This window comes from Pteronotus mesoamericanus, unplaced genomic scaffold (genome assembly GCF_021234165.1).
Source record: "Pteronotus mesoamericanus isolate MK-2021 breed Mesoamerican mustached bat unplaced genomic scaffold, CSHL_Meso_final contig_502, whole genome shotgun sequence".
NCBI classification, from domain to species: Eukaryota; Metazoa; Chordata; class Mammalia; order Chiroptera; family Mormoopidae; genus Pteronotus; species Pteronotus mesoamericanus.
Genome location: NW_026555187.1, coordinates 1,502,837 through 1,520,125, shown reverse-complemented (window position 1 = coordinate 1,520,125; position 17,289 = coordinate 1,502,837). Strand labels below are relative to the sequence as shown.

The 17,289-nt window shown below is 53.9% G+C and overlaps 1 protein-coding gene across 1 annotated transcript; it reads right to left on the bottom strand.

Annotated features, from left to right (window-relative positions):
* Window positions 1-1,252: 1,252 nt before the first annotated feature.
* NIBAN3 (niban apoptosis regulator 3) lies at window positions 1,253-16,727 on the bottom strand. Its single transcript, XM_054578870.1, is given in 15 exon segments — window positions 1,253-1,578; window positions 3,262-3,345; window positions 4,713-4,824; window positions 5,663-5,770; window positions 5,851-5,967; window positions 6,983-7,141; window positions 8,260-8,450; window positions 9,120-9,282; window positions 9,522-9,626; window positions 9,708-9,823; window positions 10,416-10,583; window positions 12,339-12,453; window positions 13,054-13,179; window positions 15,291-15,421; window positions 16,673-16,727. Coding segments are annotated over 15 exon segments (1,902 nt in total). The 3' UTR covers window positions 1,253-1,426.
* Window positions 16,728-17,289: the final 562 nt, after the last annotated feature.

Here is a 17,289-nt window from a genome sequence, read left to right as displayed (position 1 = left end):
GTTTCAAGAATGATGCTCAGATGTATATTCGTTACTGTGTGCATAGTAGAGGGTTAATATTGCTGAGTAAAATTCAGGGCACAGGTTGTGTGTCCTGGCTGTCCATCAAAGAATGACGCAAGATTGGGCAGTGAGCTTGACCAAAAAAGCCCCAAATCTCCCAGCCTAATTCACCCCTCCTCTCAGTGTTCTTCCCCTTGTCCATGCCCTCCCTCTAATTACTCTTCCCTCTTTTGCTTCTGTTTTCTGCAGCAATTAGCTGCACAAGTTAAGTTTTTGGCTGAATATTTCAGAAAGGCAGCCCAATCTTTACTGGTTACATGATTGAGTGGAGGAAAGGGATGGGGCCAAATTTGGTCATCGTTAGTGGGGGCACAGTGAGGGTCTCTGCTTTTGAGCCATGTTTGAAACTTCCCATAAAAAAAGACCAAAAAAGGAAAAAAAAAAGGATTCTCTATGGGTCTGGCAATGACAGATCTGTCAAATTAAGCAAGAAAAATAGGGTGACAAGTGCATCCCGTCCTGATACACTGAGAAAAGACTGAAAGGATTTTGACCCCGGGGAAAAGCAGTGATTTTTCTCATAGTGGGCAGGATGACAAATTCTTGTTGCTGCAACTTTTCCAGAGTAACATCCACATCCCGGGTAAAAAGCCAGGTGGACAAGGCGGTGAAGCACAAATGTATCTCAGAAGATGGTGGTGGAGAGGACACGCCAGGAAATGTGAGGAAAACCTTATTCTCTTGGGGGAGGCTCAAAACTCCAGGACAGAATGGGAGGAAACCACCTCTGTGCAGTGTGCAGGTCTCCCTTGGAAAGCTGAACTGAGAAGAACATTGGGGAAATCTCTCCGGAACCTGCTCCGGAAGCAGCTGGAAGGCTTGTGATATAGAGAAGCTGCCAACCTGGAGGGGACAGATGACTTTTCTGGCAAGCAGAGGGAAGTCAATAAAAGTTCTCTCGGCTTGAGAAACTTGATACCGGGTTAAAATTTGGAGCAAGCAGACAATCCCAAAAGGCCAACAGCAAGCTGAGAAAAAATGTCTGTAACATGATTAAAAATACAGAGTTATCGAGGAACAATAAGAAAAAGATAAACTCTCCTGAAGAAAAAAGTAGGTAAAACCATGAACAGACAATTCAATTTAAAAAGAAACCCCCAAACATATAAATGCCCAATACACATTTTTAGATTCATTTCAGTCATCAAAGATATTCAAAATAAAAATAAAATAAAATGTGTGTGCCTATGAAATCGACTTTTTTTCTTTTATGAAAATTCCTAATGTTTGGAAAGGATCTGGAGAATATGCACAAATGCTGCTGGTGGGGATATAAAAAGGCACAGCCTTTCAAGAAAGGAGTGAGGTGGAGGTGAGGTGGTTATGAAGGCCTTAAAATCGTTCATAAGACTCAGAAATTTCACTAGTAGACACGTCTCCATTGGTAACAAGGTGGTTGTAGGCAGATTCGGCTCCGGAGTGTCCCTGGAGGCAGCAGTGGGCGGAGTGGCTGGACCTCAGTGCGGGAGCCTGGCTGTTTGGGGCAAGTCTCTCTCTGAGCTTCAGTTTCCTCATCTGTAAAATGGAAAGTGTCATAAGGTTTCTAAAAAATGGGACACATCAAATGCCTGGCACATAATAAATGCTCAGTAAATGGGATATTACCAACAAAAACTTAATTTATAAGCACCTAGAACATAAGTGAGCCAAGAACAGGACTGGAGCTTCAAGAGGAGCTAAACGCAGCCCCTGAACACATGAAAAGATGCTTATCTTCATCTCTAAGATGTGCTCATTAAAATGAAGACAAGACACCATTTTCCACCCAAAAGGTATGAGAAAGTCCAAGTCATCTGACAGCCTGTGCAGCCTGTGGGGAAATCAGCCACCTGCACATGGATGAGGGGCAGCAACCAGGGGGGTCACGCCAATGGAGAGAGTCCTGGAGATCACTACTAGAAAGGCAAGCTCACGTGCTCTAAACCACAAGATTTCACATTGGGTGTTTACCCAAAGACCTGCACTTGCCTGAAAAGTAAGCATGAGGTCATCCCCTGTGACATTACCTGTTACAAGGAAAGACTAGAAGCAAAATCCACCATCGCTTAGGTTCTGGTTACATATAGTAGGGAGCTCACCTATGAACTCTCATTGCCAGTTGCAAACCAAAAAAAAAAAAAAAGCATTCTGACACCAAGAAGTCTTTGTAAGGCTGCTTAATCTTTGCTCATCCCAGTGAGTATAAATATTCATCAGTTTATCTGCAGCAACTGACTACAGGATGCTGTCCTAGATATGCATTAGTTAGCTATAGCTGCATAACAAATGGCCCCCCAAAAAATTAGCAGCTGAAAATAATGCACGTCTGTTATCTCAGAGTTTCCATGGGTAAAGAGCATGGGTGCAGTTTAGCTGGGTAGGTTCCCAAGGCTCTTACAGCAGCAACTCCCAAGGGAGCTGTGAGCCACTGTAGAATCCTGCTCCCACCTTGCAGAGCCCTTGCTCTGGTGAACTCAAGGCTCCCATCAGCACAATCTCTCCTTTCAGTGTTGGGGATTAGCAGTTGCTAGAAGAGGCCCCACTGAGTTTTGGCCAGACAAGATGGGACACAAATTCATGTGCATGTCAGAGCCTGGACTTAGAAGGTCCCTCTCTCTGTCCCCACTGCCCTTGTTTTAAGGTTTTATTTATTTTTTAGAGAGGGAGAGAAATATCAATGCATGGCTGCATCTCATACCCCCCCTGCTGGGGACCTTGGCCAACAACCCAGGCATGCGCCCTGACTGGGAATCGAACCAGCGACTCCCTGGTTTGCAGGCCAGTGCTCACTCCACTGAGCTACACCAGCCAGGGCTCCGCTACCCTTGTTTACAATGACCTTGGCCAGACCAGCCACATCAGGAGACAGATGGATGCTGTTCCATCCAGGAACCTACACTTTTTCTTTAAAGATTTTATTTATTTATTTTTAAGGGAGGGAGAGGTTGAGGGAGAGAAACAGTGATGCGTAAGAGAAACACCGATCAGTTTCCTCTCACATGCCCCCAACCAAGGACAGAACCCGCAACCCAGGCATGTGCCCTGATCAGGAATCAAACTGGTGACCTTTTGCCTTGCAGGTAGATACCCAACCAACTAAGCCACTCCGGTCAGGGCAGGAACCTACACTTTGGACCATCCTATGCAGGGAGGCCCTGTAAATGCCTCCCTACCCCCAGCAATTCACTGGCATGACCCAAGAACCTGTGAGTTCCTCACCTGCTTCTGTCTGGTTCTATGGGACCTCCGAGCAGCCATCCGGAGCACAGGACACATCGCTGGCACCCAGGGCCTTTTTCAGTTCTAAAACAACAGATAACCCCTGGGTCCACCTGGAGAAGCCGCGGCATCAAAGGGCTTCCATGTACTCATTCTCCCACAGAAGCCACAAGAAGGCAAAGGATGGTGGAAATGGCTCAGCCAGGACCCCTAATCAAGTGGCTTCTCCAAGCCTCTCTCCGTGCCTGTGCCCATGGCAGGCATTGCTGGCTGACCCCCAGCATCTTCACTGAGCCGGATGCTACCAGCTCCACCTCAAAACACTGCACTCCAAGCAGATGCCACAAATCCACTGGGGATCAAACTCCCTAAGGACGCGGAAAAACCTCTGGAAATGGAGGTGTCACCTGTCTGGATTTTTTTTTCCAATCAGAGAATAGCCTCTTTCCATTTTAAGTGGCTACCCACAAACGGAACCCACATCCTCACCCTTACTCCCTGCCTCCCAGAATCCTGCTCTCACCTCTCAAACTGCTCTGTGTCTCTTCTTCCTCTCTGTGTCCTTCAAGTACAGGCTCTCTGGGACGCTTCCCTTTACTCTTCCCTCCGCCCCCAGGTTGTGCCCCCTCCCATGTACTTGGTGACACCCAGGCCAGCAATCCTAGCACCCGGCTCCTGTCTCATCCTCATCTCTGGGCTCCAACTTCTCAGTGGCTGTCGCTGCTTGGGCCCATCATTTGTCCCCAGGACCGTGCCCTCAGCCTTGTCCCTCATTTTCAGTCTGGCTACTTTCACCCTCTGCTCACACACCCTCCATGGCTTCCTACTGCCTGCCCAGAAAAGTCTAAACTCCTCTGCCTGTCATTCAAGCCCCCGCATGTCCGCCTTGGCAGCCTCCAGTCTCCTCGCCTCCTGTTGTCTTTTCCTTCCTCTGAGTGAGCCACGTGGATGCGGGGACATTCCCCGAATCACCGTTGCACACTGCTCAGCCTCAAGTTAATGCACTCGTCTCAGCGGGCACAGACATTGCATCATGAGGGAAAAGACAAAGCAGGAGGAAAGAGAGATGGCTCTGGAGCCTTTTCCCAGGGCAGGAAGTCCTGCGAGACCTACCCCCAGCCCAAGAACTCGGGGCCTCAGGACCAGCTCACAGAAACACAGGCGGTAGTTGTTGAAAGACTACGTGTGAATGTCTATCTGCAGATTTTGAATGTGGCCTACTTCCACTCATCCTGAGAAGTCCCACGCCCTGCTGAGAGCCTCGTTCCAATGCCCTCATTCAGGGAGCTTCTGTCACTGCCTGTCTAGGCTTGTCTACCTCTGTCCCAGTCCAGACCTTCAGTAAAAAGGCCCGTGCTCACAGGAAGTGAGGCAGCGGGGACCATGGTAGGGCTCAGTGTACACAGCCCTGGGTCACCAGGTTCCCCTGAGCCGTAGGGGACGGGGCTCACCTCTGTCGATCCTCTGTAGGAGGGCCCCTCGAATGACATCCTCATAGATGCCCTCGATGGTCAGGGCGGGGCTGCCCACAGCAAGAACATCCCCTTCAAATGCAGGCAGCTCCTGGAACGCAGGTGGTGAGGGGCTGGGCTGGAGGGGTGGGCAGCTCTGTGGGTGCCGTGCCAGCTCCAGCCCTGGCCATAAGTACCTGGGTGGCCTGGAGCCTCACTTTACTCATCTTTAAAATGGACTCCTTGGCCCATATTCTCTCAGCTGCTGTGCAGATTGATGAAACAAAGTGTATCTCACTTCAACAGGAATAGCACAGGGGTCTCCTCCGGGGCCCCCACAGCCACTTCCTCTAGAGGAGCCCATTAGCACCTGAGGCCAATCCCTGCCTGGCGCCCCTAAGCCCTTTGCGGCCAGGCCCCTGTGACCTCCCACCTCTTTCCCACTGCCTCACTCACGGACCTCCAGCCACACTGGCCTCCTCACTGTTCCCCGAACACACCAGGCACAGGCCTACCTACCTACCTCAGGGCCTTTGCACGTGCTGTGCCCTCTGTCTGGAATGCCCTTCTGCAGGACATGACTCATGCCGTCAGCTCACTGCCTGTCAAGTGTCACCTTTCCAGGGAGAGCCTCCGTGACCACCGGACACCGCCCCCCCCGACACACACATGCACTCCCTCTGCCTCCTCCTTTTCCTGAAACTTGTGTCACCAGCTAATATGTGATGCATGTGCCCTCACCCCAGCTCTCAAGTGACAGATACTAAGCACTGTCATGGGAGAAACAGAGGGCATAGTGGGAGCCCAGTGGAGCCCCAGAACTCAGGGTGCAAATGTCTCTAATTGTCACAGTGGTTCTATGAGAGAGCGAGCACTCTGCCCACTTTACAGAGAGACACGGACACTTGGTCGCCCTGCAGGACCTGCCTGCAGGTCCCCCATTCGCTTACCGCTTTGCAGCTTGGCTCCAGCTGGCTCAGCACAAAGGGCAAAAAGATGCAGATCTGCCACCTGCAGACGAACCTCCTCTGCACTGAGCTACTGTCCGACTGGAACTTCTGCATGACACACACAGTGGCTAGCCAGTGGCTATCTGGGCTCCCAGGCCCATGTCCGTGCCCTCCCCGACGGGTCTCACCTTTAGCACCCACCCCCTGACTTTCTCCAGCTGCTGGGCAGCCTGGCTGCAGTCCAGGGCCGTGGTCAGACACTGGTCAGCTAGCTGCAGGAAGGTGGCCACGGCGTCAGCCATGAGCTGTGGGAGGAGGAGCTGGGATGAGTCCTAGGTAATCCACCCTCTGGCCTTATCAGCCTCATTGCTGCCCAGCTGACACCTTCTCAGCATCCAATCTGTCCCCACCAGCGTCTTCCCTCAACTTCCTTCTTGTTTCACAAAATACCGGTAGCACCTCCTCCTCTCAGAACCTAGGGATCATCCAGTCAGTGGGAGCCTATGTGCAAACTGGTGGAAAGCACCCTCCCTCTGGAGGGTGGCACCAGGGTGCCCAGGCTGGGGAGCAGAGAGCGGACCAGAGTTCAGCCTCCTCCCCCTTTCAGTCACCATGTCTCTTAGCAGGCCCCATCCCCTTGGGTTTCAAAACACACCCACTTCTCTCCACCAGCAGCACCCAACTAGTTCAAGCCTCCTCCGCTCCTGCCCCTGACAGCTCTGCTCCCCAAGGGGGGGCTTCCCAACCTTGAATTTGGTCTCGGCCCTCCTCTGCTTACACACCTGCTATGGCTCCCCATTGCCCCTTTGATAGAGCCCAGCCTCTTAACCTCACACCGAGGGCCCGGACCCATATGTCCACCCACCTCACTGGCACATCTCCCACCTTTATGCCCTCTTTTGAAACCTACAACCTAATGTCTCTAAATTGCTTTATTTTCCCCAAATGCAGAAAAGCTTTCTCACTTCCCAGCACTTATACACACTGTTCCCTCTAACCAGGACATGCCCCGACCCCCACTCCCCCCATTGCTGCCCCAGCTTGGAAGCCCTCTTTCCCTGGAAGTGCCCCCAACCCTCGAGATGAATCAGAAGCATCCTCAGGGCTCCCACAGCGCCTTGTACATCCCCACCACAGCCCTGTCCACTGCATGTGGTCACTGCCTGGTCATGGGCTCGTGTCTACATGACACTGGGAGCCCAGCGAGAGAAGGCCAGGTCTGTCTCAGTCACCATGATCTCCCCAGCATGCACCTGACACCTGTTCAGTGAAGGCGGCTGTCCTTGCCACCCACCCTCTCATTCTCCCACTCACCCTCACCTGCTGGGCGAGATCCTGGGCCCCAAACACCAGACTTTGTACTCCAGAGAAGCCAAATGGTGCCACCAGCTTCCCCAGGCGGCCCCGGCTCCGCTCGGCCTCACGGTAGCAGGTCTGCATCAGCTCTGGATCCCACGGCATCTCACCAAATGAGTAAACCTGCGCTCCAATGGCAGTCAGGTGAGAAAAACACCACCAGCTGATGGAAAAGCAGGGCCAAAAACCTCACAGCTAATTCATCAAAGGAAGCACACAAATGGAAACACATCTTACCTTGGTTATTACTACAAAAATGCACAATAAAAGTAACAGAGAGGTATGGTGTGATGGACATAAAATGGCAAAACCTAGAAAAATGCTAATTTGCGGTGCTGGCATGACTGAGGGGAAATGGGTGTATTCAGCCCTTGTGACACTTACTCCCACCACTTGATAGCCTCTCTGTGTTAGGCCCTAGGCCCGCATAAATAGAGTAATCTAACACCAGCTGTGCCTTTAAGGAGCTCACAGAAAAGACGGAGAAATAGACTGTAGATAATCAACCACAGTAGTGTAAATGCCTTCATGAGGAGGGAAGCAGAGGCAGCTGCAGAGGCAGAGAGAGGCCAGGGAAAGTTCCTGAAGGAGGTGATTATGAAATAGATGCTTAACAAGCTTCCTGTTGTATAGTAGGCACTCATTTTATATCAGAAGGATAGAGCTCAGCTGCATGGAGCAGAACTCTCTGGGGATACGGTGGGCTCTGGCTAAAAAGAGGAATGGCAAGAGTAGGAGTTTAGGAGGAAGGTGACTCCAGACTGGTATTATTAAGTGCTACTCTTGTCATCTTACTCCGTTCCCCCACGTTTTAAGCTGCCCCACCCCTCCTCCGGCCAAGTGGCTCAGTTGGTTGGAGCATTGTCCCGATGCATCAGGGTTGCAACTTCAGTCCCCTGTTGGGTACATGCAGGCGTCAGCCAATGAATGCATGGATAAGTGGAGCAACAAAAGCTGATGTCCCTTCCTCCCTCTCTCTCTCTCTCCCCCTCTTCCCTCCCTCCGTTCCCCCCCACCAGAGTTGGTAAATTTTTTAAAAATTTTTAATGAAAAAGAAGAAGTGAGCCCTAATGATGATAGCACGGTGGTCCACTATAAGTAAAAAGCAGCCTAGAAAAAAAAAGCTGTTACGAAGTTTTTCAAGAGAAACTTGTCAAAAGAGAAAGATGCTAGGTTCGTTCATGCAACTCTTCAATGAAGTTAACACTCTGCCCAAAAAGACCCTCACACCTAGAGCTCACCTCCTTCCGCAGCCGGGCACCCGAGGGGCTCCTACGCAGGTGGCAAGACAGGCGGTCCATGCCCTGGACTAGGAGTGTCTGCACCGCCGCGAGTGCTGCTTTCACAGTGTTCAACAGAGTCTGCGTGACTCGGGGCAGCTGCGCGTCCACCTTTCTGCATAGACACGACTCCAGGGGGCCCTGGACCTCGGCTGCGAGTGGAAAACACTGGCCTGGGTCTCCTTCGCAAGGTGCTCCGCAAATGGAGTCGTGGGGAGACCCTCGGCTCAGCAGGGTGAGGTGGATGGGAACGCAGATTCCGAACACCCTCTCTACCCCATTTCACTGAGAAACAGACTTTGAGTGCTGTGGGGTCAGCTCAGAGGCGCATGCAGGGAAGGCAGAGTCCGAATTCCAACTCCGTTCTCTTTGTAACTGAGCGGAACAGGAGCCACCTCCGCCGTCTGACTCAATAACCCAGGTCACACACATGCCACTGCCAGTGTCTCCTCTACTCTCCCGTCAGGGTCTCAACTGCTCGACCCGTTTTTCACGGCCCCGCCCTTATCTAGTCGCAGCCTCAAGGCCACACCCTTCCCCCACCTTGTCCCCGCCCCTCACGCCACGCCCTTTCATTCTCTGATCCGACCCTTGCCAGGTCTTCCGGTCCCAGTTTTAGGCCCCGCCCCTTACTCCCACCCCGCTCCCCTGCTTTCTTTCAGGTCCCAACCCAGTCCCTCCCTGCCCAGGCCCCGCCCCACCAGGCCCCGCCCCTTACACTGACTTGGTCCCCTCTCCCCCTCTCCGGCTCCCAGCCTCGGGCAGTCAGACCCCGCCCCCTCTAGGCCACGCCTCTTCAGGCTCCGACCCCCCGATCTCACCCGACAGCTTCCCTGACACGCGCCCTCGCAGCCTCAGAAGGTGGTCCACGTCCGGGCGGATAGTCCTCTCCAAGGCCGCGAGCAGTTCGTCTTTTTCGGGCTGAAAAGCGCGGAGCCCCGCAGAGGCGCCGGCCAGGACGGCGGCGTGAACCGCATCCAGGAGCTGCCGGGACCAGCCCAGGGGACCCCATGGGCCAGGAGCGCGGGAGACAGCAGATGTGGCGGGGTGGAGGGTGGAGGGCGGAGGGAAGGATTGAGACAGAGACGCAGAGAGACGTGGAAAGAGTTTAAATGACAGTCGGCGGGAAAGACGAAGCTGGGGGCTCGGATCGGGCGCCCAATCCCTCCGCGCCCGCCCACCCCCCGTGTGTCCGTGCCCCACCTCCGCGATCCCGCGCGTACCTCGGTCCAGGCCCAGGCCCTGGCGCGCCCGGCCCGCCGCAAGCCCGGCTGGGTCTGAGCTCGCAGTGCCGGCAGCAGCTCCCGCATCAGCACTGCGGTCAGCACCTGCAGGAGAGGGGACCGTGGGCTCCACTGAGGGCCAAGTGAACTTCTGGGGGTCCCAGTGCGGCCTTGCGCGGCACTCACCTCAGCGTCCGAGCCCAGCGTCATGTCGTCGTGGCCAAAGTGGCCTTTGTGCTGCCGGTAGAGCCGTATGGCGTCCAGGAAGGCATGGGCGGCGGGAGCCTGACTCCGCTGCAGGACTGGGGTTGAGGAGAGGCTGCCCCTCAGTGCCTGCCCGCCCCTCCACTGCTGGCACATCTGCCCAGCTCCCCTTTTCCCCAAGAGAAAGGAAGCTCTCCGCCTCCTCGCCAGGTCCCAAAGACCCAGGTATCACCCACCTCCAGACCTTTGCACAAGAAATGCCCTCCGCAGGGATAACTCTCCCTCACGACAATCGTCGGCCCATAAGGGGCCTTTATACAATGTAGGAGAGGCATCCCCAGCCCGCAGTCACAGGCCAAGCTGCACTGCAGACCCCACTGCCTCTCCATTTGGGTACGTTCAGTTAACAGCCTGCCCAGTGGTATGTGTCTATCCTGTTCCCCTTTATCACCTGGTGAGCTTCCCATCTTTTTCAGACCCTAGTTTTGACATTAGCCCTCTGCGATCCCCCAGGGGACGCTCCCACAAAACTGTGCTCCATCACAGCCCTATCCCATCTATCTCTCCCACACACCCCATTGCATAGATAAGAAAACTGAGACTTGGAGTGGATCCCACATCCAGCAAGGGCAAGGCCACCTGCCCCCAGACTCCAAGCACCACCTCTGCCTGACCTTCCCTGGGACCCACCTGTGCCACGAAGCCGGATGGCGCCCTGCAGGGCTAGCCTCCACGCGCGCTGCGTCTCTCCTGTGGCTGCAGAGAAACAGAGGTGCCTCCGGAAGGGGTGCTGCAAGAACAGGGGAAAGTCCACGGGCACTTCCAGGAGGGGCTCAGGCTCTTCCTGTGTATGGTCTCCTGAAAGCAGACAGAGGAATCACATCTTCATTCATTTGCTCTACAATCACTCATTCACTAGGAGAAAATAACCATGAAATACTTAGAAGAAATGCTGGCACAGGCAGTTGCTCATTATGCATGACCCCTGCCATTATAACTACAGTGTTCTCATTCCAGCTCAGTCTCAGGGGGAGATGTGCCTGGGGCAGCCATGAGCAGCCCATCCCGGCACTGTATCCCAGCCTCTGCATCCCTCTCAGCACAGTGGCCTCAGCAGCCACCAACAACCTATGCCAGTTGGCATGCGATCTGCCCCCTGCTTGCAGGGGGGGTGGGTGGAGCCAGCCTTGCCCAGGTTCAAACTTGGCCAAACCATTTTCTATGCATTGGGCACAGTTTTTCATCTCTCTGACCCTGTAAAATGGATTCAAAAGTGGGTCCAAAGGGTTATCGATGACCTAGAATGGCTGGGAGGACCACAATGAGGGACTTTAGTTTCAGTTAATTTATTTTGGGTCTCCTATATCCATCCGCATTGTTGTGTTCTGAGTTCTAGAGTAATACACACAGACTGTAGTAAAAAAATAATAATCCAGAAGGTGGAAGTTCCTGGTCACCCCAGCCCTTTAACCATAGGTCCCAGGGACAACTATAGCTGTTAACAGTTTGGAGGACATTACTCTAAATTTTAAAATCTGCACAAATTTAATGGGGGATGCATTGTTGTAACAAGATGGAGTCTTCTGGTCTTTAAGTGGCCTTTTGCTCCTGCGCACATGTGGGACGCCTCCAGCAGCGGCACAGCTTTCCTTTCTAAAGGCCCGGCCATAATTTATTTAATCAACCCCAAACAATGGTCTGTGGGTGGATTCCAATGTTTGCAACATCCTCATCATTTCTGTAGACTGTCCTTGTTTGTGCATGTGCATTATTTGGTGGCAAGATAGCTCCTCAGTGAAGCAAAGGGTACAGTTCTGGCTCTGACCCTTATTAACTGTGTGACAGTCCTCAGCCTCGGTGGGCACATCTGTAGAATGAGGTAGCTAGTGATGGGGTTGCCTGCTGGGCAGACTCAGTGAGATAAGACAGGCCCTCATCAGAAGCATCCAGCCCAGTTATGCTTCTCCTTTCCCTGCTCCTGCACAGTGTGTCTTGGGAGGGAGGAGGAGGGAGAAAGGGAGGACAAGGGAGAGAGGACAGGGGAGGGACTGGCAAAGGGATAATGGAGGGAGGGAGAAGGAGAAGGGGTAATAGAAGGAGTGAGGAAAGAAGGAAGGGAGGGAGGGAGGAAGTTAGCGAAAAAGAGACAGAATGAAGGGGGGGGAGGAGAAGAGAGAATGAAAGGAGGGAGGGAGGGAGGGACAACTCTGCTGGAAACGCTGGACTGAGCAACACACCTGCCACCGGGCCTGTGAGATGTCCCCCCCACCAGCGGCCATCTCCCCACATGCTTGCCGACACCAGGTTTTGTTTTTGGCTTTTGCTATTTTGATTCTGGTCCAGTGGATGAGAGTGGATGTTTCTCCTTCTAGAGCGGGAATGCTTCCCAGAAACAACGCTGCCCCCCAAGGGACACTTGGCAGTGTCCAAAGACATGTTTTGTTGTCGCATTTGGGGTAGGGGCTGCTATTGGCATCTAGCTGGTGGAGACCAGGGATGCTGTTCAACACCCTACTGCGCACAGGGCGGCCCCCACGGCAAAGAATGCTCAGGCCCCAGAGTCAACAGCACTGAAGTAGAAAAACCTACTCTTGGGATCCCCAGGAGGCTTACCTGAGGATTCTGGGCAGAGAGTGTCCAACAGGTGGAGATATTCACGCTGGGAAGTCAGGACTGTGTACCCTGTCAGGGCCGTGGAGCCCAGAGGGCGGCTCCCATTTTCATACTCCTATAAAAGGTGTCCAAAGAATTGCTTTGGACCGGTCTAAACTGTGGCTTCCATGTCTCGGCGCAGGATCAGGGGAAGGTTCGGGGTCAGCTGGGGAAATCCTCCACCTCCCCTCCCTGCCTCTGCCCCTCACTGTGCCCCTCCCCCACAGCAGAGCACCCAGCCTCCCCGGAGCACTGGGCCAGCCCCACGTGCTACATGAGGGTTATCTGTCCCATGGAGTCAGCGCAGCCCTTGCCTCGCAGACATCATCACTCATTGACAGAAGCGGAAACTGCATCCCCCCACAAAGCGACCTGAATGGACTCCCCAGCCAGGACGCGGGGCGTGGGCGTGACATGCAGAGGCCGCACGTGGTTTTAGCCTCAGTTCTGCTGCTGACCATGAGTAAGCCCCTACCCCTGTCCTGGGCCTCTGTTTACCCACCTGTCACAACAGGAAATGGCCGCCCACCCCAAACCAAGCACATAGGGGCCCTCCATCAGGAGAGATGATCGAAAATAGGAGTGGGAGCTCTGCTGGTATCTGGACCCCAAGCCCATGCTGCGGAGGGTGGGATGGAGAACCTGGAGACCAAAGGGACACAGGCCACTCACATACCTCCCTGTGGCTGAACCACTCCAGGCGGCCATCCCCACGCAGGACACAGAAGATTGGCTGCCACTGGGGTGGGTGGCCCTGTAGCTGGATCAGGGGCCCTCGGTGCTCACGGACTCGGGGGAGCTTCTGTGGAAGAAGGGGCCCTCGGATGTCAGGGCCACTGGCCAGCGTCCCAGTGTCCAGACCACGTGACAGCTCCCAGTGTGTCGCGGGTGCCACTAAGTACAGGGCGCTTGGGTGGTGCGGCACTCCCATTCTTTATCAAGCACTCTCCTAGCATGCACTTGGCTGCGGCCCTTCCAAGCGCAGCCCCAGAGGCGGTGTTCCCGTCATCCCTCTTCCCCTGGAAGCAGGCGCTTCCCCACTGGAGCCTCCGATGAGACCCAGCGCTGACCAACATCTTGACTGCAGCCTGTGAGAGACGCTGGAAGAAAGGACTCGGGGAAGTGTGTGCAGATTCCTGACTCACTGCAACTGTGAGATAATAAATACGTGTCGCTTTAAGCTACTGATTTGTAGTATATTGTTACACAGGATTAAATAACTGATACAGGCGGGGTTGCTGGGGGGGGGGGGGGGGGGGGGGGGCAAGTGTAGTTTAACCTTATGGGAGAAGGCCAGGCCTCTGTCCAGAGACACTGCCCTCAGGAGGGGGGACATTTTCTTTGTCTCATTTCACTTCCTTTGTCTCATTTCATTTCCTTTGTCACTCTTCTTACTATCTGGCCACCTGAATTGTGGGTTTTGTGTCATCACGGGGTCCCAGGGCAGCGCCTGGTGATAAATGGTTGGTGAATCAATGAACGGCAATTGTAATATTTTAATTCTTTGGCAGAGTGGTTAGAACTCAGGTGTTTGTTAACAATTCTCTCTACCTTTTCCCAGCTCTGAGAATTATCATTAAAATGTTGTTAAATGCTATTATTAAAATTATATATAAAATAAGTATTATACAAAATGCTCACACTGAAGCAAGGGGAAGTCCCTCCACGCTGCTTGAAACCCGACAGCAGCTGTGCCCTGGCCCAGGTGGCAGGAGCCAGCAGGTGCTGTAAGATGCAGGTGGGGGTGACGCCTGGGCCCCATGATGCCCCAAGAGGAACAGAAAGAGCTCTGGATGGGAGGGGGCTCTATGTCCACAGTGCCACTTGAGAGAGGTGGGAAAACTCAGCGCCCTGATGGGCCAGGGGACCCAGGGTCTGTAAGGAGTATGAGCTCCGACCTCAAATCATGCCTCTGCCTCTTGCTGGCAGTATGACACCGGACAGGTCACTTTGCCTTTCCGTGCCTCGGTTTCCTTGTTGGTCAAAGACCCATCTGCTGGGCTTGTGAGGACTAAGTTGTGCTGGGCCCCTGGAAGCTCTGGGTGCCACTGCCAGCTCAGCAGACATGTGGAGCTGGGACCAGGCAGCCCCAGGCTCATTTGTTCTATCCACAGACTGTCCCTGCACCCCTACTATGTGCAGGCACCATGTGGGCATGAGGGATGGAGGTGGGCGGGAGGGGGGACAAAGCCTGGCCCCTGCCCTGGTGGACCAGACCAATGAAGGTGACTAATGTATGACCTGGCGCTCTGCTGGAGGGGCAGTGGGATGGGGGTCTCAGAGGAGGTGCCTGACTCGGGGACAGGGGTGGGCAATGGCAACCCGGGAAGGCTTCTTGGAAGACGTGGCAGCTGAAGTACAAGGAGGAATGGAAAGTGCACTACGCAGAGGTCACCGCATATACAAAAATATGGGTGTCCAGTGGCTGTGCTCTGTCCCTGAGAGTGGCACTCAGACAGGGCAAGGCTTTTCCAACCTCAGGCCTTTTGCATCGGCTGCACCCTCTGCCTAGAACTCCCGTCCCATTCTGGGCTCCAGATCTGGCTCCTTCTCATCCTTTGCATCCCAGTTCGGAGGGGCCCCCTGCTCCTCAACTTCCCACACCCAACAGCGCCCTTCCTCTTGTTTTCCCAGTACCTATCAGAAGTTATCCTGTGTCATGATATGTTAACTTGTTTGGGGTCATTTTTCCCAATCAGACCATGAGCCCTAGAGGGCAGAGTGGGATCTGTTTTGGTCTCTGCTCTGTCTCCAGCGCCCATCCCAGGACATGCCAGTGAATGTTATAGTCACCCCAGGCTGTGGCACCAGCAAGGACAAAGGCAGGAGGAGGGCCACCCCCCCAACACTGAACCAACAGCCTCCGCAGCCTCGCTCACGCGGCAGCCCTCTACCCCCGTTTGTGGCACTCACTTTGCTGTGCAGCAGCTGGCCTCCAGCCAGCTCCTGGGGGACCAGCTCCTGGGAAATCTGTCGCAGGATGGAGGCTGCTAGCTGCACGCGGTATTGGGGCAGGAAGTTCTTCAGCAGGGCATCCACCTGGCCTGCAGGGATAAGGGGACAGTGAGGTGGCTGAATCAGGCCCCTGCCAGAGGAAAGCAGAACAGGATGGAAGTAATTGGTGGGCTTCTACTCTCACCCCAGACCCCAAAGCTACCCCACAAGACACGCTCCAAATTCCATTCACCCCTAATCCTCTGCTGCCTGTTTCCATCCACATGGGGATGGGGTGGGAGTTAAGGGACTCCGGCTTAATTTATAACTAATGTACAACAAACTTTAATTGCATGAAGCATAGAATTCAATGAGATTTCACAAGTGTCCACACCCAGAAACCACTGCCATTATCGAGATCATGAACAGTTCCATTGCACCTGAAAATTTTTTTCACACTCCTCACCTAGAGAAATTTTCAAAATCTTTTAAAAACCTTACCCTAGCACATGGAAATTTTCTGGGGTGACAGAGATATTCTGTATCCTGATCTAAGAGGTGTTCACACAGATGTTAAAGTTCTTCAAGCTGTCTCCTAAGATGCACTCACTTGACTGCAGGTAAAACAATCCATTTTGCTGCCCAGAATGTGGACCCAATGACTAGAGCTTCAGCAGCCTTTCTGTGGCACAGAAGCCACGCATGACAGAGACATGAGATGGGAGAAGCTGGGTTGTCTGACTTTTATCAGCCTGCCTGCCACTGTACCACTCCATAGGAGGGAGAAATAAATCTTTGCCTTAAGCCACTATGGAAAAAAAACAAACCCTGAACATTGTATAACAGCCTATTGAATCCATTCATGTAATGATAACTTGACCTTCTTTCTTGATCTAGATCATGAGTTCATCATATTCCTGGTGCCCAGCACCCAGTAAGTACTCAGCCAAGGAGGATGGAAGGCACTGATCACCCGCTGTCTCAAATCAGCACTGCTCGTTAGTGCCCAGGGCCCACGCAGAGGGATCTGTTGGTCCCTGCCCACCTGGAAGGATTATCCCCCAGGACCTGGCTGGGCCCAGGGCATCCCCCGCCAAGCCCACGCCCTCCACTCTAAACCCATGTCCTGATTTGGGTTACCAGATTTACCAAATAAAAGCACATGACATCAGTTAAATTTGAATTTCAGGTAAACAAGGAATTTTTTTTTTAGCATAATTTCACCCTCATGCAAAATTTGAGACATACTTCTACTAAAAAAAATCATTCATTGCTTATCTGGAATTCACATTAATAGGGCATCCTATGCGTCTGACAACCCTGAACCCCCTCCCCACCCAACCGTCCCCACACCGGCTCACCCCTCAGGTGCTGCTGCTGCCGCTTGTCCAGGGGGCTTGAAGGCCGCCCACCCATCCTGCCGCAGTGTCCCAGGATCCCCTAGAGTGGAAGAGACACCCCTCCCCACCCCGCGGCTCCCCAGCTTCCTCTGCTCGGAGGCTCTGTGGAAGCAGGGTGGCCTGTGAGGGACCTGGGTGCTGTGGGGAAAAGTGCCAGGGACCAGATGCCAGAGCCTGGCGCCCCATGTGTGTGTTGGGGGCAATGAGGATGCCCGCCCCCTGCCCTGCCCCACCCTGCACCTGCGTCCTCCCAACTCCCCAGGGACCGAGGCTGCTGGTCCCTGTAGGGGCTGCTGGGGCAGCCCCGAGAGTGGGTGCAGGGTGGGAGACAAAAATGCTGGCTGGTTTTGGAGGAGGGATGCAGGGCCGCTGTCTGGCAGGACTGGGCAACAGGTTGTTGGTGTGGGTGGCAAGGCAGAGAGGCTGGGCAGAGACAGGGCATCCACCTCCACCTAATGCCCCCGCTCTGTGGCCCCATGCTGGGCAATGCTAGGGGGATTCAGCCCTGGCCCACCCCTCAGGAGCCCCTAGGCTGGGAGACAGAGCTAGATAGACACCCCCAGTCCCGGGGGGTCAGT